This window comes from Macrotis lagotis, chromosome X (genome assembly GCF_037893015.1).
Source record: "Macrotis lagotis isolate mMagLag1 chromosome X, bilby.v1.9.chrom.fasta, whole genome shotgun sequence".
In the NCBI taxonomy this organism is placed as follows: Eukaryota; Metazoa; Chordata; class Mammalia; order Peramelemorphia; family Peramelidae; genus Macrotis; species Macrotis lagotis.
Window position 1 is genome coordinate 204,031,041 of NC_133666.1, and position 21,962 is coordinate 204,053,002.

At 38.0% G+C, this 21,962-nt stretch overlaps 2 protein-coding genes across 3 annotated transcripts in view; one reads left to right on the plus strand and one right to left on the minus strand.

The window, feature by feature from the left end:
• Window positions 1–1,707: 1,707 nt before the first annotated feature.
• LOC141498945 (uncharacterized) lies at window positions 1,708–6,614 on the minus strand. The gene is made up of 3 exons (XM_074201967.1): window positions 5,067–6,614; window positions 3,026–3,119; window positions 1,708–2,399 (listed from the first exon to the last, which is right to left on the minus strand). The coding sequence occupies exon 1, from the start codon at window positions 6,612–6,614 to the stop codon at window positions 5,493–5,495; it is 1,122 nt and encodes a 373-aa protein (XP_074058068.1). The 3' UTR covers window positions 1,708–2,399; window positions 3,026–3,119; window positions 5,067–5,492.
• The window catches only part of MAN2A1 (mannosidase alpha class 2A member 1), a 181,998-nt gene continuing 166,612 nt past the window's right edge, over window positions 6,577–21,962 (plus strand). For both annotated transcript variants that reach the window (XM_074199950.1, XM_074199951.1), the window contains exon 1: window positions 6,577–6,825. In XM_074199950.1, the coding sequence (XP_074056051.1) occupies window positions 6,691–6,825 (135 nt within the window). In that variant the 5' untranslated portion in view covers window positions 6,577–6,690. The remainder of the gene's footprint in view (window positions 6,826–21,962) is intronic.

The following is a 21,962-nucleotide window of genomic DNA, read 5'->3' on the forward strand; positions in this document are numbered from 1 at the left end:
AAATCAAAGTAGTGGCTTCTTATATTTGCTACACTTCTCAATCATGTGATTACTGAAGGAAATCATGTTGAAAATCTGCTTCTCATAGTTTCATCAAGGATACCACACTACAAAAGTACTGAGACCTGGTGAATGAAAATGTTGATTTGAATAGAATGTTATTGAAATACTGTAAGATCTGCTTTGTGCTTCTCTTTTGAGTTTTACTTATTAAAGTTTTGGGGGGTGATGTTATCTGGATCTCAAATCAAATTATCTCTTATTTTCCCCCTCAACTGTTTTTTAGTTATTTTTTGTGTTTGTGTGTGTGTGTGTGTGTGATTAGTCTGTTGATGTTATGAATAAATTGGTAAGACATTTACTACGTGCAAAGCTCATTACTAAGCACTGAGGATAAAAATATTTTGCAATATTTTCTCTTCTCTAACACATACTATGTAACTCTGGGCAAGTAACAAAACAATAAGCCAGGCAACTCAGATTGTAAATTGCAAGGCAGGTATCATGAAACCCTTTGACTATTTGAAGAAACCTATGGATTTCTCCTCAAAGCAATGTTTTTAAATACAAAACCAAAATCCATAGGATTATTTAAAAATCTTAAATATATTAGTTATGAAAAAGTTCATTGACCTCAGATTAAGAATACTTGGAATAGAGAATTTCATTACATAGGAGTTCTATTTTACCAGAGAAGTCACAGATACAGTTGAGATATTCTTATCTCAAAAGATTTTCAAGTGTATTCATACCCTAAGCCACTGCTGTTACCTACCATGCCTCTACTTGGCAAGGATAGTTGATATTTCACTAAGGAAAGAAATATATTATTTGAGGTTCTTCATAATTTTTCTTACTCAGGAAATATCTCCACTGAGTGTTACTATATAAAACTGTCAACTAGACATTGTAAGAAAGAATGAGGGGAAAATATTTTTTGCTTGCACTTAGTTGAACAGTTATAAGATAATAGATAAACTGCATCTAGAGAAAAGATATCCCATTCCAGTCTCAAAATATTTTAGCAAAGAGGTCTATGGGTTGTTAATTTGTCTAAATTTATTATCAGATAAGTTTATAAATGCAACAAAACCTATTTACTTTAGAAAATTTATTCCCTAAGGGATAGGAAGTGTTACTTACTGTGAAAGTAAATACAGAGGTATTTGGTTATTCTAGTGCCTCTGGGAAACTCCTCTAATCTATTTTTAAGTTAACACAAACAAAACAAAATAAAAACAGAACCCCCCCCAAAAAAAAAAAAACTGTTTATTTCATAATTTATTCTCCAGTTTAAGCTTTTTTACAAAATTGTTAAAGGGATATTTGATTTTGTTTTTCTTGCTGATCATATCAATTCAGCTGTTATACAATGAAATAGGTGAGTTAAACATTTAAAATTTTTCTCCTTGCAAAAACCAAATGAAATGAAACTATTTCTTTTATTTGATGCTGTACTGAAATTATATTTTCCTTATGGGTTTAAGGCTCATACTAGGAAAAAAAATTATCCATGCTCTACTTGATATATGGACAGAAATGCAAAAATATTGGTTTTTTGTCCAACATCTCCTTTAGTGAAATTATAACAGATATATCTTGCTAGCTACTAGATGAGTTGCCAAACAAGGATATCTAAACATTAGGTAAATCCAAGACAACAAGCAAAAAGAAAGGAGAGAGAGAGAGAGAGAGAGAGAGAGAGAGAGAGAGAGAGAGAGAGAGAGAGAGAGAGAGAGAGAGAGAGAGACTCTTTTATCTTAGTTATATGGGTTCAATTAAGATTGAAAAACATCTAAAGGTCTCAGACACCTGTAGAAGCTTCTCTTTAGGAAAGCCTTGTGGCTCATTGTTCCTGTAAAGTAGGTAAATGTGCCTGTAAATTTCAACTGATAGAAAACACATCAAGGCAACAGCATCAAAAATACAAAACCAGACTGTGAAAGCAAATACATTTAAGGGTAATTAGAATGTATTAGGGGAAAAAAAATTCAAAGAAAATAAACAAAAAAATAAATTATATCACTTTCTAAGAAAGAAGCATCAAAAGAAAATGTCTTCATCATGCTGTTTCTAATATAGCATCTCATAGTCATTGTCAAGGACAAAATATCTTATGAAAGGGCAAAAGGAATCTAATTTAAGATTTAAGGTTTCTCATGACAAATATATCATTCTTTTGATCAAAATTCTTTGCAAGGGCATAAATATTAAGTATATAGATATAAAATGTAAGCAATACTCTTTGCACCTTTACACACTGCTTTAATTTTTAATTCAATCTTTTATTCTGACTTTCCCTCTGTTCTCTTTAAATTTTTCAGATTTACATAACCAGTACAGGCTGATACTGTAACATTAATTTCAAAAAGAAGTCATTCATTGAGAAGAAAGGGCTCCTGAAATATACAAAAAAAATTCTAAGTTACAGCGGTGTTCAATAGCAGATTGAATTATAAGTAAAAAGGAAATTTCTGCTTTCCTAATTTACTTTAAACCATGAACATTTACTAAACATCTTGCATTCCTTATGCTTTATTAACTTCAAGCATTTGAATGAGGTAGTGTTTAAGTGTCAAACAAAAGGCAGCCAAGTAAACTGAGCTCAAAGGCTGTTCTCCCCAAACTGGTAGGGTATTTGAATCATTGAGATTGGCTGTTGTATTTTAGTCAGTGTTGCATTTTAGTCAATTAAGAATTTTGTGTCAGAGTCTCTTGTTTAAAGTCTGACTTCTAAAATGAAGGCATAAGGAAGGCAATGAGTACTTTTTAAGTGCCTGATTTGTGCCAGGAACTAGGGATACAATTACAAGCCAGAGGAAAGACAGTTTCTGTCCTCAAGGAGCAGTAGGGAGGGACACACAAAAAAGAGACAAAAAGGAGTTATGGGATTGGTGATTTTTGGTCCTGATTTGATGTATGTTTGGTTGGGTGGGGGTTGGGGGGGATTGAGAGGGAGGAAGGGGAGATAAAGGCAGGTCAGACTTGGCCTCTTTTTGAAATGGGGGCTTCAGGGGAAACTCACCAATGGGAGGAGGGATGAGCCATGGGGAGGGTTATTCCAGGGTTAGCCTGTCACAGAGGTGGCTGAATGTTCCAGGGCTAGGAGGCTGCAGGTGCTGAGGGAGATGACATAGCAGTAAAGGGTAGAATTTTAAAATACAGAATTTGTGTGTGTGTGTGTGTGTGTACACACACATACATACCCACATATATATATATATATATATATATATATACACATACATTTCATATAGTATATATATATACACATATATATATATACACATATATATTCTCTCTCTCTCTATATATATATGTTTTCTATATAAAAATCTTGATTCTCATCATGCCACGTGGTAGGCATTACATATATTTTAAATTTATTTTATAAATGAGGAAACTGACAATTAGAAAAATTAAATGATGTGGTCATGAGATGGAGGTATGATTCAATACCCTGTCTTTCCTTTCTCTAAATCTATCAGGTTTTTTCTTCATGAGTTGTGATTTAAAAAAAAATCACTTGGCAGTCTACCTTCTAGTGAACTCTGACTTTGTTTAGCCCAGTTTGTCACAAGGTCTATGAAAGTCCATGATAGGAAACATCAGAGTTTTATGATCTGCTATAAAATGCTATTTGTCAGTTCTTTTATTCTTTTTGATTACCTAGTATTATATTTGTTTTGGTTCATTTGCATCTGACTCTTCCTGTTCCTATTTGAAGATTTTTTTGGCAAAGATACTGGAGAAATTTGCCACTTTCTTTTCCACCTCATTTTAGGGGGGGGGGAACTAAGACAAGAAGGGTCAAAGGACTTGCCCTGGATCATGCTACTAGTGTCTGAGGCCAAATTTGCTTTTTTTCTTAATTTTATTTAAGGCAATGGGGTTAAGTGACTTGCTCAAGGTCACACAGTTCTGAGGCCAAATATGAATTCAGGAAAATGAATCTTCCTACCCCCAGATTACATCATCTACCTGCTAGTACTGTAAATTCTACCCTGCCCCCAATAATTATAAATTATCTGTTTTCATGTCTTTAAATCCACCACTATTCTTAGCAGATGACCTCATCTACTTCACTGAAATAGATGCAGAAATTTTGGGGGAGCTTCCACACACAATGATATCCTTGCGTGACATGTTTCTCTCTTTTCTTTCATGGTTAGTTTCTAATAGAATTTGCTCATTCATTTATATTGTCACCAGAATCATCATCAATTTCTCCCTCTTGTTTAGCTACTTTCCTAATATCTTCAAATATTCTGGTCTTCACCATCTTGGAAAAATCTCTTTGTTTGATAGGCTTGACTTAACTCAATTATGTCTTAATAGATTGACCATCTAAGCTCACTGTCCTTGGTACTTATTTCCTTGCATTTTTGATGGTGATTAATGAGTTTGGAATAACTAAATTCTGAAAAGCTGCATAGCACAGTGGATAGAAGATCAGCCTCAAGAACTGCCTCTTACCATGGGTAAGTCACTTTTCACGAGAAGTTCTTTCAACAATGAAATCATAGGGTTGGTCAAAAAAAAGTGAAAGATACTGGGCATTGTTTCAGATACATTATTTTTAAAAAATATTTGAATTATATTTTAGATCACTTTTGTCATATAAGAGGAAAGTAATGTGAACAGCACTGTAGATAATTGCAAGGGCAACCTAAGCACTTTTTTTTTGGTTTTTAATCAAGGATATCCCTTTGGGATTGGGTCCTTACTATGTGAATTAATTTTTGTAAGGCTGTAATGTTTAATCCTGATTCTGCTAGAGGGCCGGCAATGAGAAATGCAATTCTGTATAGACCAACCCCCCAAACTGTATTTTTCAAATTCATAGAAGGATGTTCCTAGTAGCCTTCCCATCGTGCATCTTTAAGAAGCTGCACGTGCAGTTGGGCTCTGTTCGAGCGGTGGAGCATGTTTTCTAAAAACGTGTAGCAGGTGTGAGTGTGTAGGTTGGAGGCGGTGGTGGTGGGGGGCAGATTTCGGTGAGCTCAAAGCCCCCTTTCCCCTTGTAGCCGCTAGCCAACTGAGTGCTTAGGGGTGGCAAGGCTTACCTAGGAGAAAAGATCAATGAATCTCCACAGAAGGAAGCTTCAGAGGCTTCCCTCCTCTCACCATCCACCCTCATCAGCGAGTTCCCTTCCAATGAGCAAGCAGGCCAGGAAAACCAAGGTCAGAAACCCGGGGAGGGAAGTCAAGCGGCGCCCGCCGCCACAGCTGCGGCAAGGGCATCTCGCAAGAGCCTTCCGCTACGTCTCCTTCTTCCATCTCAAGGGCCGTCAGAAGTCGCCCCGAAAGCCGGTGCCCCGCTCGGGGCCCCGAGGTGGGGGGGAGGGGGAGGGCAGCCGGCCTGGGGGTGGGGGGAGGGGAGGCAGCGCCTCCGGCCCGCGGCGGACTCTGATTGGTCTCGGCGGGGCGGGGTCCTTTCCCATTTCTTCCCTGTGCGTAGGGGAAGGGGGCGGGCCGCGCTGCTCAGCTCTTCAGCCGCCGGCGCTGCCTGGGCTGGCTCTGCCTGGGCTGGCTCTGCCGGACCGCCTCTGCCTGGGCTGCCTCTGCCGGACCGCCTCTGCCTGGGCTGGCTCTGCCTGGGCTGGCTCTGCCGGACCGCCTCTGCCGGACCGCCTCTGCCTGGGCTGCCTCTGCCGGACCGCCTCTGCCGGACCGCCTCTGCCGGACCGCCTCTGCCGGACCCGCCGCCGCCCATCCTCGCGGCCGCCGCCGAGCTTTCGCGCCTTGGGGCTGCGCGGGGGCGGCTTGCCTCGGCCCAGGCTCCGCGGGAGGGTCACGCCGGGACCCCCTCCTTCTCCCCCTCCGCCTAGCCGCCCTCCTCCTCCTCCCCCCGGCTCCCTGTCCCGGCGGGGCCGCCCGCCCCTCTCCGGCTCTCCACTCCGCGGGGAGCAGGGGGCGGCGGCGGCGGGGAGCCGGCTCCCGGGAGGGTCCCGCTCGGGTCGGCTCCGCACGCCGCCCTGGTGGGAGGCGGCAGGCTCCACCTCCCGCCAAAGCCCGCTCGGGGCAGGAAGCGGGGCGGGCGCGGCCGGGTCCTCCGGGCTGCGGGGCCCCGGCTGAAGTTGCGGGTCGCCTTCCTCACCTCCCGGGCCTCTCGGCGGCGTGGCTCCGCCCCCGGGGGCAGCGGGGAACCGCTCCCCCTCCGTCCGACCGGGCCCGGGCCCAGAAAACTTTTCCTCCCGACCGGGACGGGCCCCGGAGCGGGACGCCCGGCCCCAGGCAGCTCCTTGCCTTCCCTCGCCCCGCTCCGTCCTGCGTGCGGCCCGGCCGCCCCAGCCCCGCGGCCGCCCCAGCCCCGCGGCCGCCCCAGCCCCGCGGCCGCCCCAGCCCCGCGGCCGCCCCAGCCCCGCGGCCGCCCCAGCCCCGCGGCCGCCCCAGCCCCGCGGCCGCCCCAGCCCCGCGGCCGCCCCAGCCCCGCGGCCGCCCCAGCCCCGCTCGACCTCGGAGGGAAGTTGACTGAGAAGCGGAGAGCGGGATTTGCGCCAAAGGCGGGGGACCTTGATCCTTGATCCCTGGCGGCCGGGGCTGGGGACGTGGAGGAGCTGCCTCCGGAGCGGCTGCCCCGGCTCCCCCGCGCCTCGCCGAAGCCCTTCCATTTCTCGGCGCCGTGCCGGGGGGGAGACAGGAGCGGGATCCGGCGGCTCGCAGCCTCGGCGGCTCTTTCCTTGGAAAATGAAGTTGAGCCGCCAGTTCACCGTGTTCGGCAGCGCGATCTTTTGCGTGGTCATCTTCTCCCTCTACCTGATGCTGGACCGAGGCCACTTCGACCACCCCAAGAACCTCCGCCGGGAGGGCGCCATCCAGCAGGTACGGAAGGAGGAGGGCGCGGGAAGCACCGGGGAGGCCCGAGTGTTTGTGGTGTGTGTGTGTGTGTGTGTGTCCGTCCGTGTCTGCCCGTCTGTCTGTGATGGAGGAGCGACCCAGCTGTTGGGAACTTTCCCCTTTACCTGAAGCCCATGGAGACCGAGGCCAAAATTCTCCTCCGAGGAAGCCCAGTGAAAGGAATGTCTGGGAGGGGTTCCAAACTGTACCTGAGTTACCTGGAAAGGGAACAGACTTCCTTATCTGTTCACCTCACTGAGGTGATGGCCGCCTTTTCTACGGCTGCTCTTGTGTTTTGCCCCCCACAAAGATCAGCGACTTAATCGTTTCTGGATTTTTTTTTGATAATGATCGTTTTCCAGAATCCATATTGTTGCACTTTGTCTACTCTGGAGGCAGGTAGCTTAGGGGCAGGACAAGAAGTCCTGCCACGACTTGCACTTGTACCAAGATCATTATGGTTTTAAGTAACTAAGCACATGGCTTGTATTAGTATCTGAAACCTATTTGTAAAGTTTAAAAATGAAAGAGATTTTTGGAACCAATTGATGGTGATTTATTTTATTTTATTTTTTACTTTAAAAATCAAAATGAGGCTACCGAAAGTACTGAGGTCTTTCATATGTTGAAGTTAATGTTGGTCTTTTTTTCGGTTTTGTTTTGTACTTGTGGAATGGAAGTTCTTGCTATACTTCACTTTGTAGCTATGAGGCGCTCGGTTTTGTGGTGGTATGAAATTGGCGACTATTGAAAGCGGCCTTCCATTAAAAAACTGTAAAGTTACTATGTATAAACTGAAAGAATCGATTTTTGAAGCTGTATCCCTTTGGTGTGCAAGTTTTAAGATACAAAGTATTTCGGAGAATGAATGTCAATAGAATTTGCCACTCGCCAACTCTCCCTTCAACATTAGTTTTCCTTTGGAAGTGGAAAATCTGACAAGTTGATGTGATGAGGTAAAGTGGTTTAAACGTTGACCTCTTAATTTCTTTTCTGTGCTTCTGACACTTGAAACTTATGAAACACAAAGAATCATTAAGAGTAATACTTTTGATGAGAAAAAACTTCCAGCTGCTCAGCAACAGTACTATGAAAGTAAAATGATACCTGTGCAATAGTGAACCTAATTTACTAAACTATTTGAAAATATTTTAGATAACATTTAGCATTTATGTAGTGAATTTATTCTGTAAGTTTCTAAATTTATTGGGGCCCCTAGGTGGCTAAGTAGCCTGGCTTGGAGTCAGATCTTCCAGAAGTTATAGTTTGCCTCAGACCCCTTACTAGCTTTGTGACCCTGGGCAAGTCACTTAAATCTTTTTTGCCTCAGTTCCTTTAGCTATAAAAAGGAGCTGAAGAAGGAAATGGCAATCCACTCCAGTATCTTTGCCAAAAACAAACTCCAAATGAAGTTATGACTGAAAAAGAACTGAACAAATATCAAAAACTTGATAGCAAATCGAAATAGATAAAATGCTAACTAAATAATATTTAATAACTTTTTAAACATTTAATTAATTTAGTAATAAATAAAAATATCAACATAGATAAGCTACTAATTAAAATAATAGTATGACCTGGTGAAACAAGAAGAAAATATGAGTTCTAATTCTAGTGACTCTGAGTTGTTTTTTTTTGAGGGAGGGGAAGGGATTGTTAGTTACTGTTAATTTTTTCAGTAGGAAAATTTAGGTAATTCTTCACATTACAGTCAATAAGCATTATTTAATTCATTCTAGTATTATCAAATACTTCTACCATTTTTTGAAATTGTATAAGCTCTTAATTTTTATTTTCCTGTTAACTCTTAATTTTATTCCATTTCCTAAAAAATTACTAACTCAAGTTACAGCACATCTTCATCTTTGTTAAGTGTTGTAGACAATTTAAACTTGAAATAGTATCATTAAATTGAGACATTACAATGAGAAGCCTCTCTCTGTGAAAAGTGTATGTATTGGCAATCCTGATTGATAGTAGTATTTGTAATTAGTATTTGTTTTAAAACCCAACAGTTTTTCCTTTCAAACTTTAGGTTACATCTTTTTAAAGTAATTATTAATATTTGTTAGCTCTAATAACCTTAACATACATAAATGCCCATCCTCATATTCCCCCTATACAAGCCTACTTTGCATAATTATTAAAGTTTACCTTTAGTATACCCTCCCACTTTAAAGGAAAGAGAGTGAGTAGAATAGGGGAACTATGAATAGGGGCAGACTTGTTTGTGTGTGTGTGTGTGTGTGTGTGTGTAAATTTGACTTTACCCTTCTACATTCTCAATCCAAGTGAAAATTTGCTTAATTAAGGTATTGCTAGTTTTATCTTGAACTTAACCCATCGGCATTTGTGTGGGACAAAAGACTTTCTTTTTAAAAAAATATAAATATTTTATTTGTTTTCCAATTATATACAGTAGTAGTTTCTACTTATTTTTTGTAAGGTTTTGAATTTTTACAATTTTCTTTCCCCCCCTCCCCCCACAGAAGGCAATCTGATAATCTTTACATGGTTTCCTTGCTATGCATTGATCAAAATTGAATGTATTGAGAGAAAAAGCATATCCTTGAGGAAGAAATAAAATATCAGAGATAGCAAAATTATGTAGTACATAAGAAATTTTTTTTTTAAACTGAAGGTAATAATCTTTGGTCTTTGTTTAAACTCCACAATTCTTTCTCTGGATACAGGTGTATTCTCCTTTGCATTGTCCCTGATTATTGCACTGATGGAATGAGCAAGTCCATTAAGGTTGATCATGACTCCCATCTTGCCATTAGGGTGTACAAAGTTCTACTGGTTCTGCTCATCTCCCTCAGTATCAGTTCATGCAAGTCTTTTCAGGCTTCTCTGAAATCCAGTCCCTTCTGGTTTATAATAGAACAATATTGTTCCATAACATACATATACCACAATTTGTTCCCCAATTGATGAACACCCCCTCGATTTCTAATTCTTTACTACCACAAACAGAGCTGCTATGAATACAAGTGATGCTTTTACCTTTTGTCATGATCTCTTCAGGGTATAGACCCAGTAGATGTATTGCTGGTTCAAAGGGTATGCATATTTTTGTTGCCCTGACAAAAGACTTTCTTAAGCTCCCTTAAGAACCTATTTTAGTAAATATGCTTATGCTTTCTTTTTGATCTTTAAAATTTTTTTTGATTATCTTTTTTAACTTCACTCTTAGCATATCCCTTACCTTTCCCAGAAAGTTAGCCTTTAAGACAAAAAAATGAACAAATGTCAGTACAGGTGGTATTCCACATGCATATTCCTTTTACACTTATAAAAAGAAAGGGAAGTGAATTTACATATCTTTTTACCATCTCAATTAATCCTTAGTTTTACAATCAGATTTGATTCTTTTTATTGCTACTATTCTTTGCATTTATATTTTTGTCTTTGTGTACATATTTTGCTTTATTTCCATCACTGAACCTATGACTTAATTGAAATAGGGAGGTTAAAGACTAAAAGTAGTTTAAGTAGATGTTTTAGATGTAATAATGTTTTCTATCAGCCTAGCAGAGCCTGAGGGTCTTGCCCTCCTAGTTTAACATTTTCTATTTCTTTTTCTTTTCTTTTTTTCCCTCTAAGTAAAAGTGGTCATTCCTGCTCTCTTTGGTTTATCTCTCTCCTTAATCACTGAAAGGGTAGTTGCCTCAGTCAAGACTGTAACTTGGGAAAGACCTTAACTTTATTTTATTTTATATTTTTGAAAGGCAGTGGGGCCAAGTGACCTGCCCAAGGTCACACAGGTGGGCAATTACTAAGTGTCTGAGGTTGGACCCGAACTCAGGTCCTCCTGACTCCAGGGCTGATGCTCTATTCATTGTGCCACCTAGTTGCCCTCAAGACCTTAGCTTTAAAAAGCCAAGATTTCTCACTGCATCTGTATATCCATATCTGACCACTGGACCCAAATGACTCCAGAGGATAAAAATGAGTCTGGTGACTTTGGGAAGCCCCTTATTCCCCCCCCCCCCCCTTACTTAAATGTAGTTCACTTTCATGGTATGCTATTGCATCCCTGATCTCACAGTCTTCTTCAAGACAGAAGAAGAAACAACTATCTCTGTGAGTAGTAGGAGTGGCCTCACTGCTGGCAAGTTGGACTATTGCAACTCCTCTTTTCCTCTCCTTCCTCCCCTTTCTTCTTCCCTTTCCTCCCCTTATTGAATATAATTTTGTCTTATGATTTGAAAATAATCCTTTTGATTTTCTGCTTTTTTGCATTTACCTATAAAGTTTTTATGCCCAAATATAATGTCAGTTTTTATGAAAGCATCATGTACTGTGATAAAAAAAAATCTGTTCCTTTCTATTCCTATACAGTTCTCTTGACATATACCTAGCTAATTTAAGTTTCTGCTTACTTCCTTAACATTTTTCTTATTGAATGAAAAGTGAAAATTTAAAAAATTTTAAAATTTACCACTTTTATAGTATTACTGTCTTTTTCTACCAGTAATTCATATAACTTTTCTTTTAAAAATTTAAATATTATAGCATTTGGTGCTGATATTGGTATTTGATTTTGTTCATTGTCTGTGATCCCTTTTATCATGTAATATCCCCATTTATATCTTTTAATTAATGCTAGTTTAGCTTTAATTTTGAAATTATGAATGCTATCCTGGCTTTTTTAAACCTCAGCTGAGGCATAATAAATTCCACTTAAGCTCTTTATTTTAACTTTGTATGTATCTCTTATTTTTAGATGAGTTTCTTGTAAATAACATTGTCAGATTCTGTTTTTCAATACATTTTGCTACTCATTTGGATTTTTTGTGTTTCAAAGTTATAATTACTAGTTGTGTATTTACTTTTATCCTGTTTTTTTCCTCCCTATTATCCTCACTCTCTTATCCTTCCCTTACATGATTTATTTCTAACCACAACCTCCCTAATCTGAACCCTTCTTAAGAATCCTTGTCTTAAGAATCCCTCCCCTTACCTTTCTGTTCTTTTCTTCCTGAAAGTCCTTTCACTTTATTAAATGTCTATTTTTTTCAATCAGAATTATACTTAAGCTTGGTTGGTTAAGTTATTCTTGGCTGCAAACTCTTCTTTGTTTTATGAAATGTAATGTTCTAAGCTTTTAGGGTTTTTTTTTTTATGTAGAAGTTGCTAGATATTGTGTTATCTTGACTATTGCTTCCCAGTAGTTGAATTGTTTTTCTTATTGCTTGTAATATTTTCCCCTTGAGGTTCAAAACTCAACTATGATCTTCCTGTGAGTTTTCTCTTTCAGGAGATGATCTATGAAATTTTTCTATTTCTATTTTGCCCCTTCTTAGGACTTCAGAGCAATTTTCCTTAATGATTTCTTATAATATTGTATCTAGACTTTTTAAAAAAATCACAACTTTCAGTTCAATAATTCTTATTTTGTTTCTCCTTGATCAGTTCTCTAGATCAGTTGTTTTTCTAATGAGATTTTATATTTTTTCTTTGGATTTTGTTTTATTAAATCTTGGTGTCTTATAACTTCATTAGCTTCCCCTTGTCTGTTTCTAGTTTTTTTTTAAGGAATTATTTTCTTCCATCACATTTTGAATCTCTTTCCAATTGGTTGATTTTTTTTTGGTAATTTTCTTGATTTTCTTTAATTCTTTCTTTGTAAAAAAAATTGTTTTCCCCTTAATCTCTATTAATTAACTTTTAAAGTCCTTTTAAAACTCTTCTAAGAACTTCTTTTGGGTTTGTGACCTTTTGACATTTTGCTTTGAAGGAGGACTAACTTCTGAGTATGAACCCAAATATTCTCTTTCCCCATAGTAGCTATCTAGGATTAGTTTCTTAATTTTCTGTTTTGCTTATTGATGATGATGATGATAACAACAACTACAATGATGTCTTATTATAATTAGGTTCTAGTCCTGAGAAGTTGATGATGATGCCTCAAACTGAAATCTTAGTACTATTGTTTTGCTATATGGGGGTCATGCTGCTCTCAATCACTGTAATCCCTGTTGGGGCTTCAAATTTTAGTTCTCTCTTCCAGGAACTGAAACTAGGGACTGGTTCTCCTGCAAATGCTCATAGTCAGCTCTTCCCTAAACTCCCTGAGCATATGCTGATTTGATTTCTCCCACAGGTGTAGCCTTACACAGTTCTCATCAGCCAGTTGGTGAGGTAAAAGTTACTGAAGTTATTGCCCCAAAGGCTTTTTATTTTTTGAGGAGTCTACTTGGAGAATTTTGTACTTCAGTTGGGTCAAACCTTTGCTGAGGAAAGTTAAGTTTTTTCCACAGGTACTCTTTTTTTTGTTTGTTTAAGGTTCTTGTAAGGCAAATGGGGTTAAGTGACTTGCCCAAGGTCACACAGCTAGGTAAGTATTAAGTGTCTGAGGTTGGATTTGAACTCAGGTACTCCTGACTCCAGGGCTTGTGCTCTATGCACTGCGCCACCTAGCCACCCCACACAGGTACTCTTAAGCTGTCTTTGGAGGACAGTTGCTTATACCCTGATTTATAACTCTCATCTTTGAAACTTCTCCTTGGAGCTGAATTGTCCTGGTACAAAAAAGCATTTATGTAGTAAATACAACATATACAAAAGAAATCATATTTGTACCTTCAAGGAGCTTATATTCTAATTGGGTGAGACGATACAAAAAAAAAAGGATAAGATGGGCATATAGACATTCTACCTGGGAAATAGAGCAGTGAGTAAAACCAAAGAACAATGATTGTCATATGCTTTTCAAAGGTAGTTTTGATTTGATACTATTTTCATAGATAAGTAATATCTATCTGTGATGAATGAATGTATGTATGTATGTGAAACATGGAATGAAGTCAGTTAAATATATGTTTAGCAGAATCTAGTCTATTCTTCATAATAGTATCAAATCAAAACTACCTACATAAGTGCTTTTTAAAAATCCATTCATTAGTCACTCATTAACTTCTTTTTATAAAATTTTACAAAAGATTATGATCTCAACTGGAATTTGTCTCTACTAGGCAAATAAATCAAGGGTGTGCTGATTAAAATGTTAAAGCCTATTTTGGTTTCCTTGTTGTGGCAGCTTATTTTATGAGATATTTGGTCATCTCATATTTTCATAATAAGTACATGCAAAAAAAAAGTCCATCAGGAAAATGAGTTCATCTTATGTTGAGAACACTATAATATGAGATGACTTAATAATCATGAAATGATATTTCTTCTTGACCTTGAACATTCAGTTCAACCACTTATACCAGTTCTTTTGCTTGGATTTCCTTTCATATAGTTGTCACTTCTGTTTTCATTTGTAGAGATTGTCAATATTTATATGATACTTTTCCTCTAATATGTCCAGTGACATGATTCAGTTTTACTATATTTAATCATTTGAGGGCAGTTAGGTGGTGCAGTGGATAGAACACTATTCTTGGAGTCTGGAGGACAGGAGATTGAATTCGACCTCAGACATTTGACATTAACTAGCTATGTGACCCTGGGTAAGTCACTTAACCCTAATTGCCTTGTATCCAGAGCCATCTCCCATTGTCCTGATTCATATCTGGCCACTGAAACTTAGATGGTTCTGGAGGAGAAAATGAGACTGACTTAGTACAGCACCCCTCACTCAAATCCAATTCATGTGTTGTCATGATCTTCTTAACCTATGAAGAACAAACATTATTTACTCATTGGACAAGGATCCTACAATATAGAGTATCAGCAGCTAAGTTAAAAGTTTATAGACAGGGGCGGCTAGGTGGCGCAGTGGATAGAGCACTGGCCTTGGAGTCAGGAGTACTTGAGTTCAAATCCGGCCTCAGACACTTAATATTACCTAGCCATGTGGCCTTGGGCAAGCCACTTAACCCCCTTACCTTGCAAAAACTAAAAAAAAAAAAGTTTATAGACAGTACACATCCTCCCCTTTTCTGGTACCTTTCCACTGTCTCTTAGAACTGTATATTTGTTTTTTTTCTGAGAATTGGTCCCACTAATAAGTATAGTTAGCTGGTTTAAGGGGGTAGGTCTGACTCAGGCCATTGCCTTTTCATGAACCTTTTGTGGTTTGGTATTGGACTAGACCTGACACTTCTTGGTTATTCAGCAGTTAACAAAAGGAAGTCTTCCTTTTGTACTTAGCAATAGCTTAGAAAGAAAATTCAGCAAAGATTCCCAAGTGCTTGGGTTGATCAGATTTCTTCACTGGCTACTTGCTGAAAAATTCCTTGGCTATATCCACCAATATTTCTCAACATTACTTAAAAAACATTTTTGTTATCCTTATCTTTTTTTTTCACTAGACTCAGCTTATTTTTAGCTTTAACATTCTTGACTGTTTTCGCAGAACTATGTAATAGTGTTAGTATTCATACTCACTTCCTTGCCCTTGCATCTTTTTTTGTATATGTCTTTTGGAAATTTAATTTGTTAGTGAAAGGTTCTTATGTATGTATGTGTGTATGTATATATATGTATATATATATATATATATAATTTTTCTTTTTCTTTCTCATTGGCAGTTTTTTCTTTGTGTCTTTCGAATTTCATTTTTAACTGCTTTCTATCCTTCCTCCACTGACTTTTCTTATAGAATTTTAGTTTATGAATCCTACTATTCTATCTCTGTATTCTCAAAAATTCTTTTTCTTCCTTTGATTTTTTTTTCTTTCTTTGAAATCTATTCTCCTTAAAGTATAGGATACCTATCAGCCTATTCTCAGCTTTATTCTCTCTCTACCACAGATTTCAAGGTGGAATGGATTCTTGTATGGCAATAATTTTTATCCAGCAACTGGCATTTTCTTATTTGTAAGAATTACATGTTGAATAAAATTTTCCATTATAAGTTAAAGATGAATTGCCACTGTACATTGGTGGAGAGAGTTTTGACATTAAGAGTTCCCTAAAGGTATGAAATCATATCTGAACCAAAAAAAAATGCTCTTCTGCTCTTTTACCCTCTTTTCCCTTTAAATCATCCTATTTCTTTTGTATTTAGATAGGCATTTCCTTCTAGAGTTATCATTCATTAATATAATCCAAATCTCAGCAAGTTTATGAGGTCAAATTTGCATCTTTGTATTAGAATCACTTCTTTATTTTCTTTGTCATATGAGTCTTATGTATAGATGCCCAAATCTATGAGCTTTTATTATTGTCTCCTTTTTTTCATTTTTGTCTTATAAAATTGTAGGTTTTTCTATTGTTCTTTTACATTGTAGTTATTCTCTACTCTAGCTATTTTGCATATACCTGGCAACACTTTCCTTTTTCTGTTTTAAGTATTAGGGACTAAATTTGCAAGACTTCAATCAAATATTTATAATCATAGATAACATTTGTATAGTACTTTCTATGTACCAGACACTCTGCTGATCACTTTGCAATTTTTTTTTCACTTGGGAGCAGCTAGATATGCAGTGGATAGAGCACTGGTCTTGGAGTCAGGAGGATGGAAGTTCAAATCCAACCCCAGACATTTACTAGCTGTGTGACCTTGGACAAGTCACTTAACCCTGATTGTCTCGCATCTAGGGCCATCTCCATTCATCTTGATTCCTATCTGGTCATTGGACCCAGATGACTCTGGAAGAGAAAGTGAGACTGGTGACTTTGCACCCTCACTCAAATCCAATTCATATGCTTGTCAGGGCATCACCTCCCCGATGTCATGATCTTCTTTGAGAATGAAGGACAACCATTATTTTTCACTTGATCTTTAGAACAACCCAGGTAAGTAGGTACTTTTAATAACTCTTATTTTACAGTTGAGCAAACTGAGATTAAAAAAAAGCTCTAGGTGAACTTGATTAAGGACATGTGGTTTAGCTGAGGTTGGATTAGAACTCAGAACTTTCTGATTCCCTGATTGGGGCTCTACCTACTGTGTCACTTTGCTCCTTAACAACTTTTCCCAGTTCCAGTCCAGAGAAATATTTTGGATTAATGTAAACACAAAAAACTCCCAAGATATTAATTTTGTAAATATAAGTCAAATGTGCTTTTACCTGTATAGTACTTTCATAGAGACAATAACAAATTAATTCTTTAGAAACTTCTATTTTTCTATACTATTGGTTCACTTTCGTCAATAAATATTTACTACCAACTGAGAGAATTGTATTCAGTACATTGTACTCAAAAGAAATTATATAGCCCCCTATCTTTAAGGGGACTTAAAATTTAAAGTCTCTGGGCAGTGTGACTTGACTTTGATAAAGCCATTAGTGCTTTTGCATGAATATATATTTTATGGGATCTGAGTAAGAATTTTAGACTAAGAGGAGAAGGGATCTTATAAATCATATAAGGCAATCCCTCTTTCTATAAATTAGGAAATTGAGGTTGAAGTGTTATTTGGCATTTCATCACTGTTGCCAATTCAAGGCAAGGAATTCACAAAAGATTTGGGTGTCTAGAGCACAGTTTAAAATATAAACAATATAGGCATCTGGCCAGGGATGAAGTGTACTGTCAAGTAAGAGCACTTAAAAGGTGAGTGAGAGTTGTATAGATGCATGGAGACAGGAATTTAAATGCTGTATTTGAGGAACAATGAAATATCCCAGTTTGGCTAGAATGTAGAATGTGTGAAGGGGAATAATATGAATAAATCTGGAAAATACTGTATAGTGCTCAAAGTGCTAGGCTCAGAATTTTGTGTGTTATTCTTGAGGCAACAGGAAACATCTGAAATTTTTTTTGGCAAATTATTTCAGCAGCTCTGTGGGAGATAGACTGGAAAGGGGGAGAATCAGGGAAACTATTTAGGAAGGTTTTAAAGTAGTTCTAGTGAGAAAGGATGAGTGACTGTTTTTAATACAGTGATTAATGAGGTTAGATTAGATGCACTTTAAGATTCCTTCATAATTATTTTTTATTTAAGATTTCTTTTATGATTCTACTTAAAGAGGTCCCAGAGGGAAAAATCAGTGTTGATTTCCCAGTCACATTCCCAGTAATTCCCAATAATTTTTCAGTCATAGGAATGAGGTGATAGGGCCCTGGCTTGTATTGTTTTAGTGGGAATGGAATAGAGAGGATGAGCCTGTGAGGTTTTAGAGAAAGAACCATCTGGGGTTGATTGTACTGTAGGAGAGGAACAGATCAAAGATTTAATAAAAGCTTTTTAGATCTAGGAGACCAGAAGAATGGTGGCACTATTTATAGAAATGAATAGCTGGTTTGAACAAGAGGAGAGTCAGTTTTGGATATGTTGAGTTTGTGTTAGTAGGACATAGGACATTCAAGTGTAAATGGTAAAAAATTTAAGTTGTAGGATTTGATTTGATAGTTACCACAAAAGAGGTGATGACTATATCCCTGAAAATTGATGAGTTTAAGGAATGAATGTAGTGAGAGAGGACAGCAGTTTGTAGAAAGATCTGAGTCATCACATGAGGGGTTCTTAACTTAAAAAAATTTTTTTGGTCACCTTTTTAATGCATTTTATTTTATGTAATTAAAGAACATTATTCTGAGTTGGTATTACCAATTTGTCCTCTCAAAAAAAGATCAGGACTCTGTCTGCTTTAGTCATGTTATCAACAAAATCAACACCTGGACTTTATTCCCCCTAATCATTATCTCAATCCCTTCAAATTGGAATTATGTGGCAGAATTGAAGTAGTGTCAACTCATTCATGATCTAGCACATTAAGAACAAAACAAGGTAAAAAACTTTATTTGCTAACAGTAGAGAAGTCATATTAATACCTAACTTATGTTCATTTAGCATTCCCTTCTTCCTTCCCACTGGTTCCCTACCATATGGCTGTACAAACCTGAAAATAAAATAAAAATGTTTACTTTTAAATGTACATGTGGAGACAAGGAGTCAAATAGAAGGGATGATGAAGAAACACATCTAAAACATCATGGACTAATAAACCTTAGGAAACCCTGCTTCCAAATGAATTAGTATTTTATGTGAGACTAAATTATAGGAATGGGAGGCTGCAGAATAGGGAAAGATGAAGAAGACTTAGAGGAATATGTGATATACTCTTTTCAAATCAAAGGCTAACAGAAAAAAGGGGAAATAGCTACTATAGTCTCCCAGGTAGAAAGGGAAGGAGAGAATCCTATGGTGCTGGAATGGTCCACTACCAAAGAATGCTTCTATGGGAGAGGAGATATAAATCTATAAAGATGTATGATAACTTTACAGTGGTTGTGATCATCAAGAATTATTTACTTGTCATTTCATTACTGCTGCCCATGGAAGACAAGGAATTCAGAAAAGAAGTGCAGAGAGACTACTTAGCCAGCCTTTGAAAGGGAATCCTTGGTGGCTATTAACATCCTGAAGAATGGGTGGACATGGACCCTAAGAAGAGATTTCCAGGCAAATGGGGAAAAAATGATGACCAAGGGGACTGCCAGGTCAAAAATAAACTGTGCAATAGTCTCTCTGTCACTGGCAAGAGTTGATACTTATAAGAATGAGATAAAGCAGAGGAAATAAAAAAGGAAGTCAAGCATAAATTCTGCAAAACAGTGACATATCTTGAAGGAACACAAAATAGATACCTCAGAATATTTTATGTGATTAGGAAAATCGAAACTTAAGAAGAACTAAATAAGTTTAAGGGCCATGTATCAAAGACTATGGAATAGTTAGAAATGGAAGAGAACAAAAAGATTATTTTTTAAAAAGGCACAGAAAGTAAAATTTTAAAAGCTAATGAAGGGAAAGAGAAGAGGAAGAACTCTCCTTGATTTTTCAAGTGAGAGGAAGAATTGAGTAGCCAGATAAGGCTAGAAAGCAAAAGGAACTAATAAACAAAACTCTAAAACAAAAGAAAAAGATGACAAGGGTGAGGGGAAGAGAGCTAAAGGGAACAGAGAGAACTTAAACAAATTTCACTAAAATAAGTGGAGAGAAACAGAATTGTGATTACATAGGAAGAAGGAGAAAATTCTAATTTAGAAAACAATATTAGAGACAAAAAGATGACAGTATAAACCCAAGTCTCAAAACTTTAAATGGAAATGTAATCTAGGAAGCCAGTGAAATGAAAAAATGACAGATCTGATTAGAAAAGAAAGACCTACAATCTGTTGCTTTCAAGAAACACACCTAAAAGACATAAACAGAATACAAATTAAACTAGAAAAAAATTACTATGCATCAAAATTGGAAAGGCACACATGATCATGCTATCAAGCAAAGCATTTTAAAAAGGGATAAACTAGAAAATTGCATTTTGCTGAAAAGAAGCAGAATATATTTCTTTCTTACTCTTTCCTTCAGAGACTCCCAAACACTGAGCTAGCTCTGGCAGTGCATGTATCAACCTCATTGTTTATGTAGATATGCCTGGAAAGTATATTGCCAAGGTAAATGAACATAACCACAGTATTCAGAAATTTTTGCCGTAACTGATGGTTTCACATATAGGTAGTGTGGTGCTGACTCATGGAACACTTGTGTTTTCTTGGTGTTAATTGTTAGAGCAAAATTAGCACAAGCAGCAGAAAATTGATTTATATTTGTTGCATCTCAACTTCGGAGGCTGCATTGAGTGCGCAGTTATCTGCAACCAGAAGATCATAAATTGCACTCCTTACACTTTGGTCTTGGCTTGTAACCTTTTCAAGTTGAAGAATTTACCTCTTGTGTCATAGCTTAACTTGATGCTGAATTCATTGTCACTGAAGTCTTCTGACAACATGATTGAAATCATCATGCTAAAAAAGCATGAGCACACAGCCTTGTTTCATTCCATTGATGACTGGGAAAAATGTGAAAACATATGGAATCTGGGTAAACCTGCCATTGTGAAATTGAATGAACTTTTCTTGGAGATCAAATTTTCACAAAATTTTCCAAAAGTCCTCATGACTGACAGTTTCAAAGACCTTGGGCAGACCTCTGTTCTCTGGTGTTTCTCTTGGAGTTGCTGGGCAACAAACACTGTATCTACTTTTCCTCAGGCCTTTCTAAGCTACACAGGCTCTCATCTTCCAAGTGAAGGATCAGCCTATTAAGGAGGACTGTGGTGAGAATCTTGCCAACAAGTGACTGAGATTGTCACTGGGCTATCAATTCCCTTTACCTTTATAGTGATGGACAGTGGAGGTATCTGAACACCTGGGGAAACGACCTCTTCTTGCTCAAGAACCTGGAAAATTTCAGTCAGCTTTTGTATGAGCAGGAACCCCCACCTTGTAAATCTTAACTGGAATTGAATGAACACTGGTTGCTTTCCCACATGAAAGGAGCCTAATGGCATTCAGAACCTTTTATTCAGTTGGAACTTCAGCTAGGGAAGGATTGATTTCAACTTGAGGTAAACAGTCAGTGTCTCCCAACATTATTTGATAGTGGACTTCTATAGTGGAGAACACTATAGAAGTATTAAAGCCCATCTCTAGTATCATGTCCTTATCACTAATCAATGTGGCTCCATCAGCACTGAGTGGTTGAGATGCCCTATAAATCTTTGACCCATAAATAGGCTTCATAGCATCTTATTTATTTTCAACCATATGCACATGTATATTTTTAAGTTACAAAATTTCCTTCCATCCTCCCTTCCCATCCCCCTTCCCCTCAGTGGCAAAAAGTCAGGTTAGCATATTTCATATATATATTGATGAACATGTTTATAGATGAGTTATTTTTGGTATGAGGAATAGGATTAAGGGAAAGTGATACATAAGAGATAACTTTTATAAAGTGTTCATCAGATTCTGAAAGGGTTGTGATTTTGTGTGTGTGTGTGTGTGTTTTATTTTTCTTCCCCTTCATGGGACAAAATAGTCCATAACTGATCTAATACAGATGTCCTAGCTCTTTGAACTGCTGAGAGGAGCTGCTTCCATTAAAGTTGTTCATATCACAATGTTGTTGTTGATGTGTACATCATACTCTTGGTTCTACTTCCTTCACTCAGCATCAGATCCCATAAGTCATTCCATGCTTCTCTAGAGTCTGACCATTTATGATTTCTTATAGAACAATAGTATTCCATATAATTCATGTACCATAACTTGTTTAGCCATTCCCCAATTGATGGGCATCTCCTCAATTTCCAATTCTTTGCCACTACAAAATAATAATTTGAATAATTTGAAACATGTAGAACTCCCCCCCCTTTTTTTATAATTTCTTCTTGATAGAGATATAGAATTGGAATGGCTGGATCAAA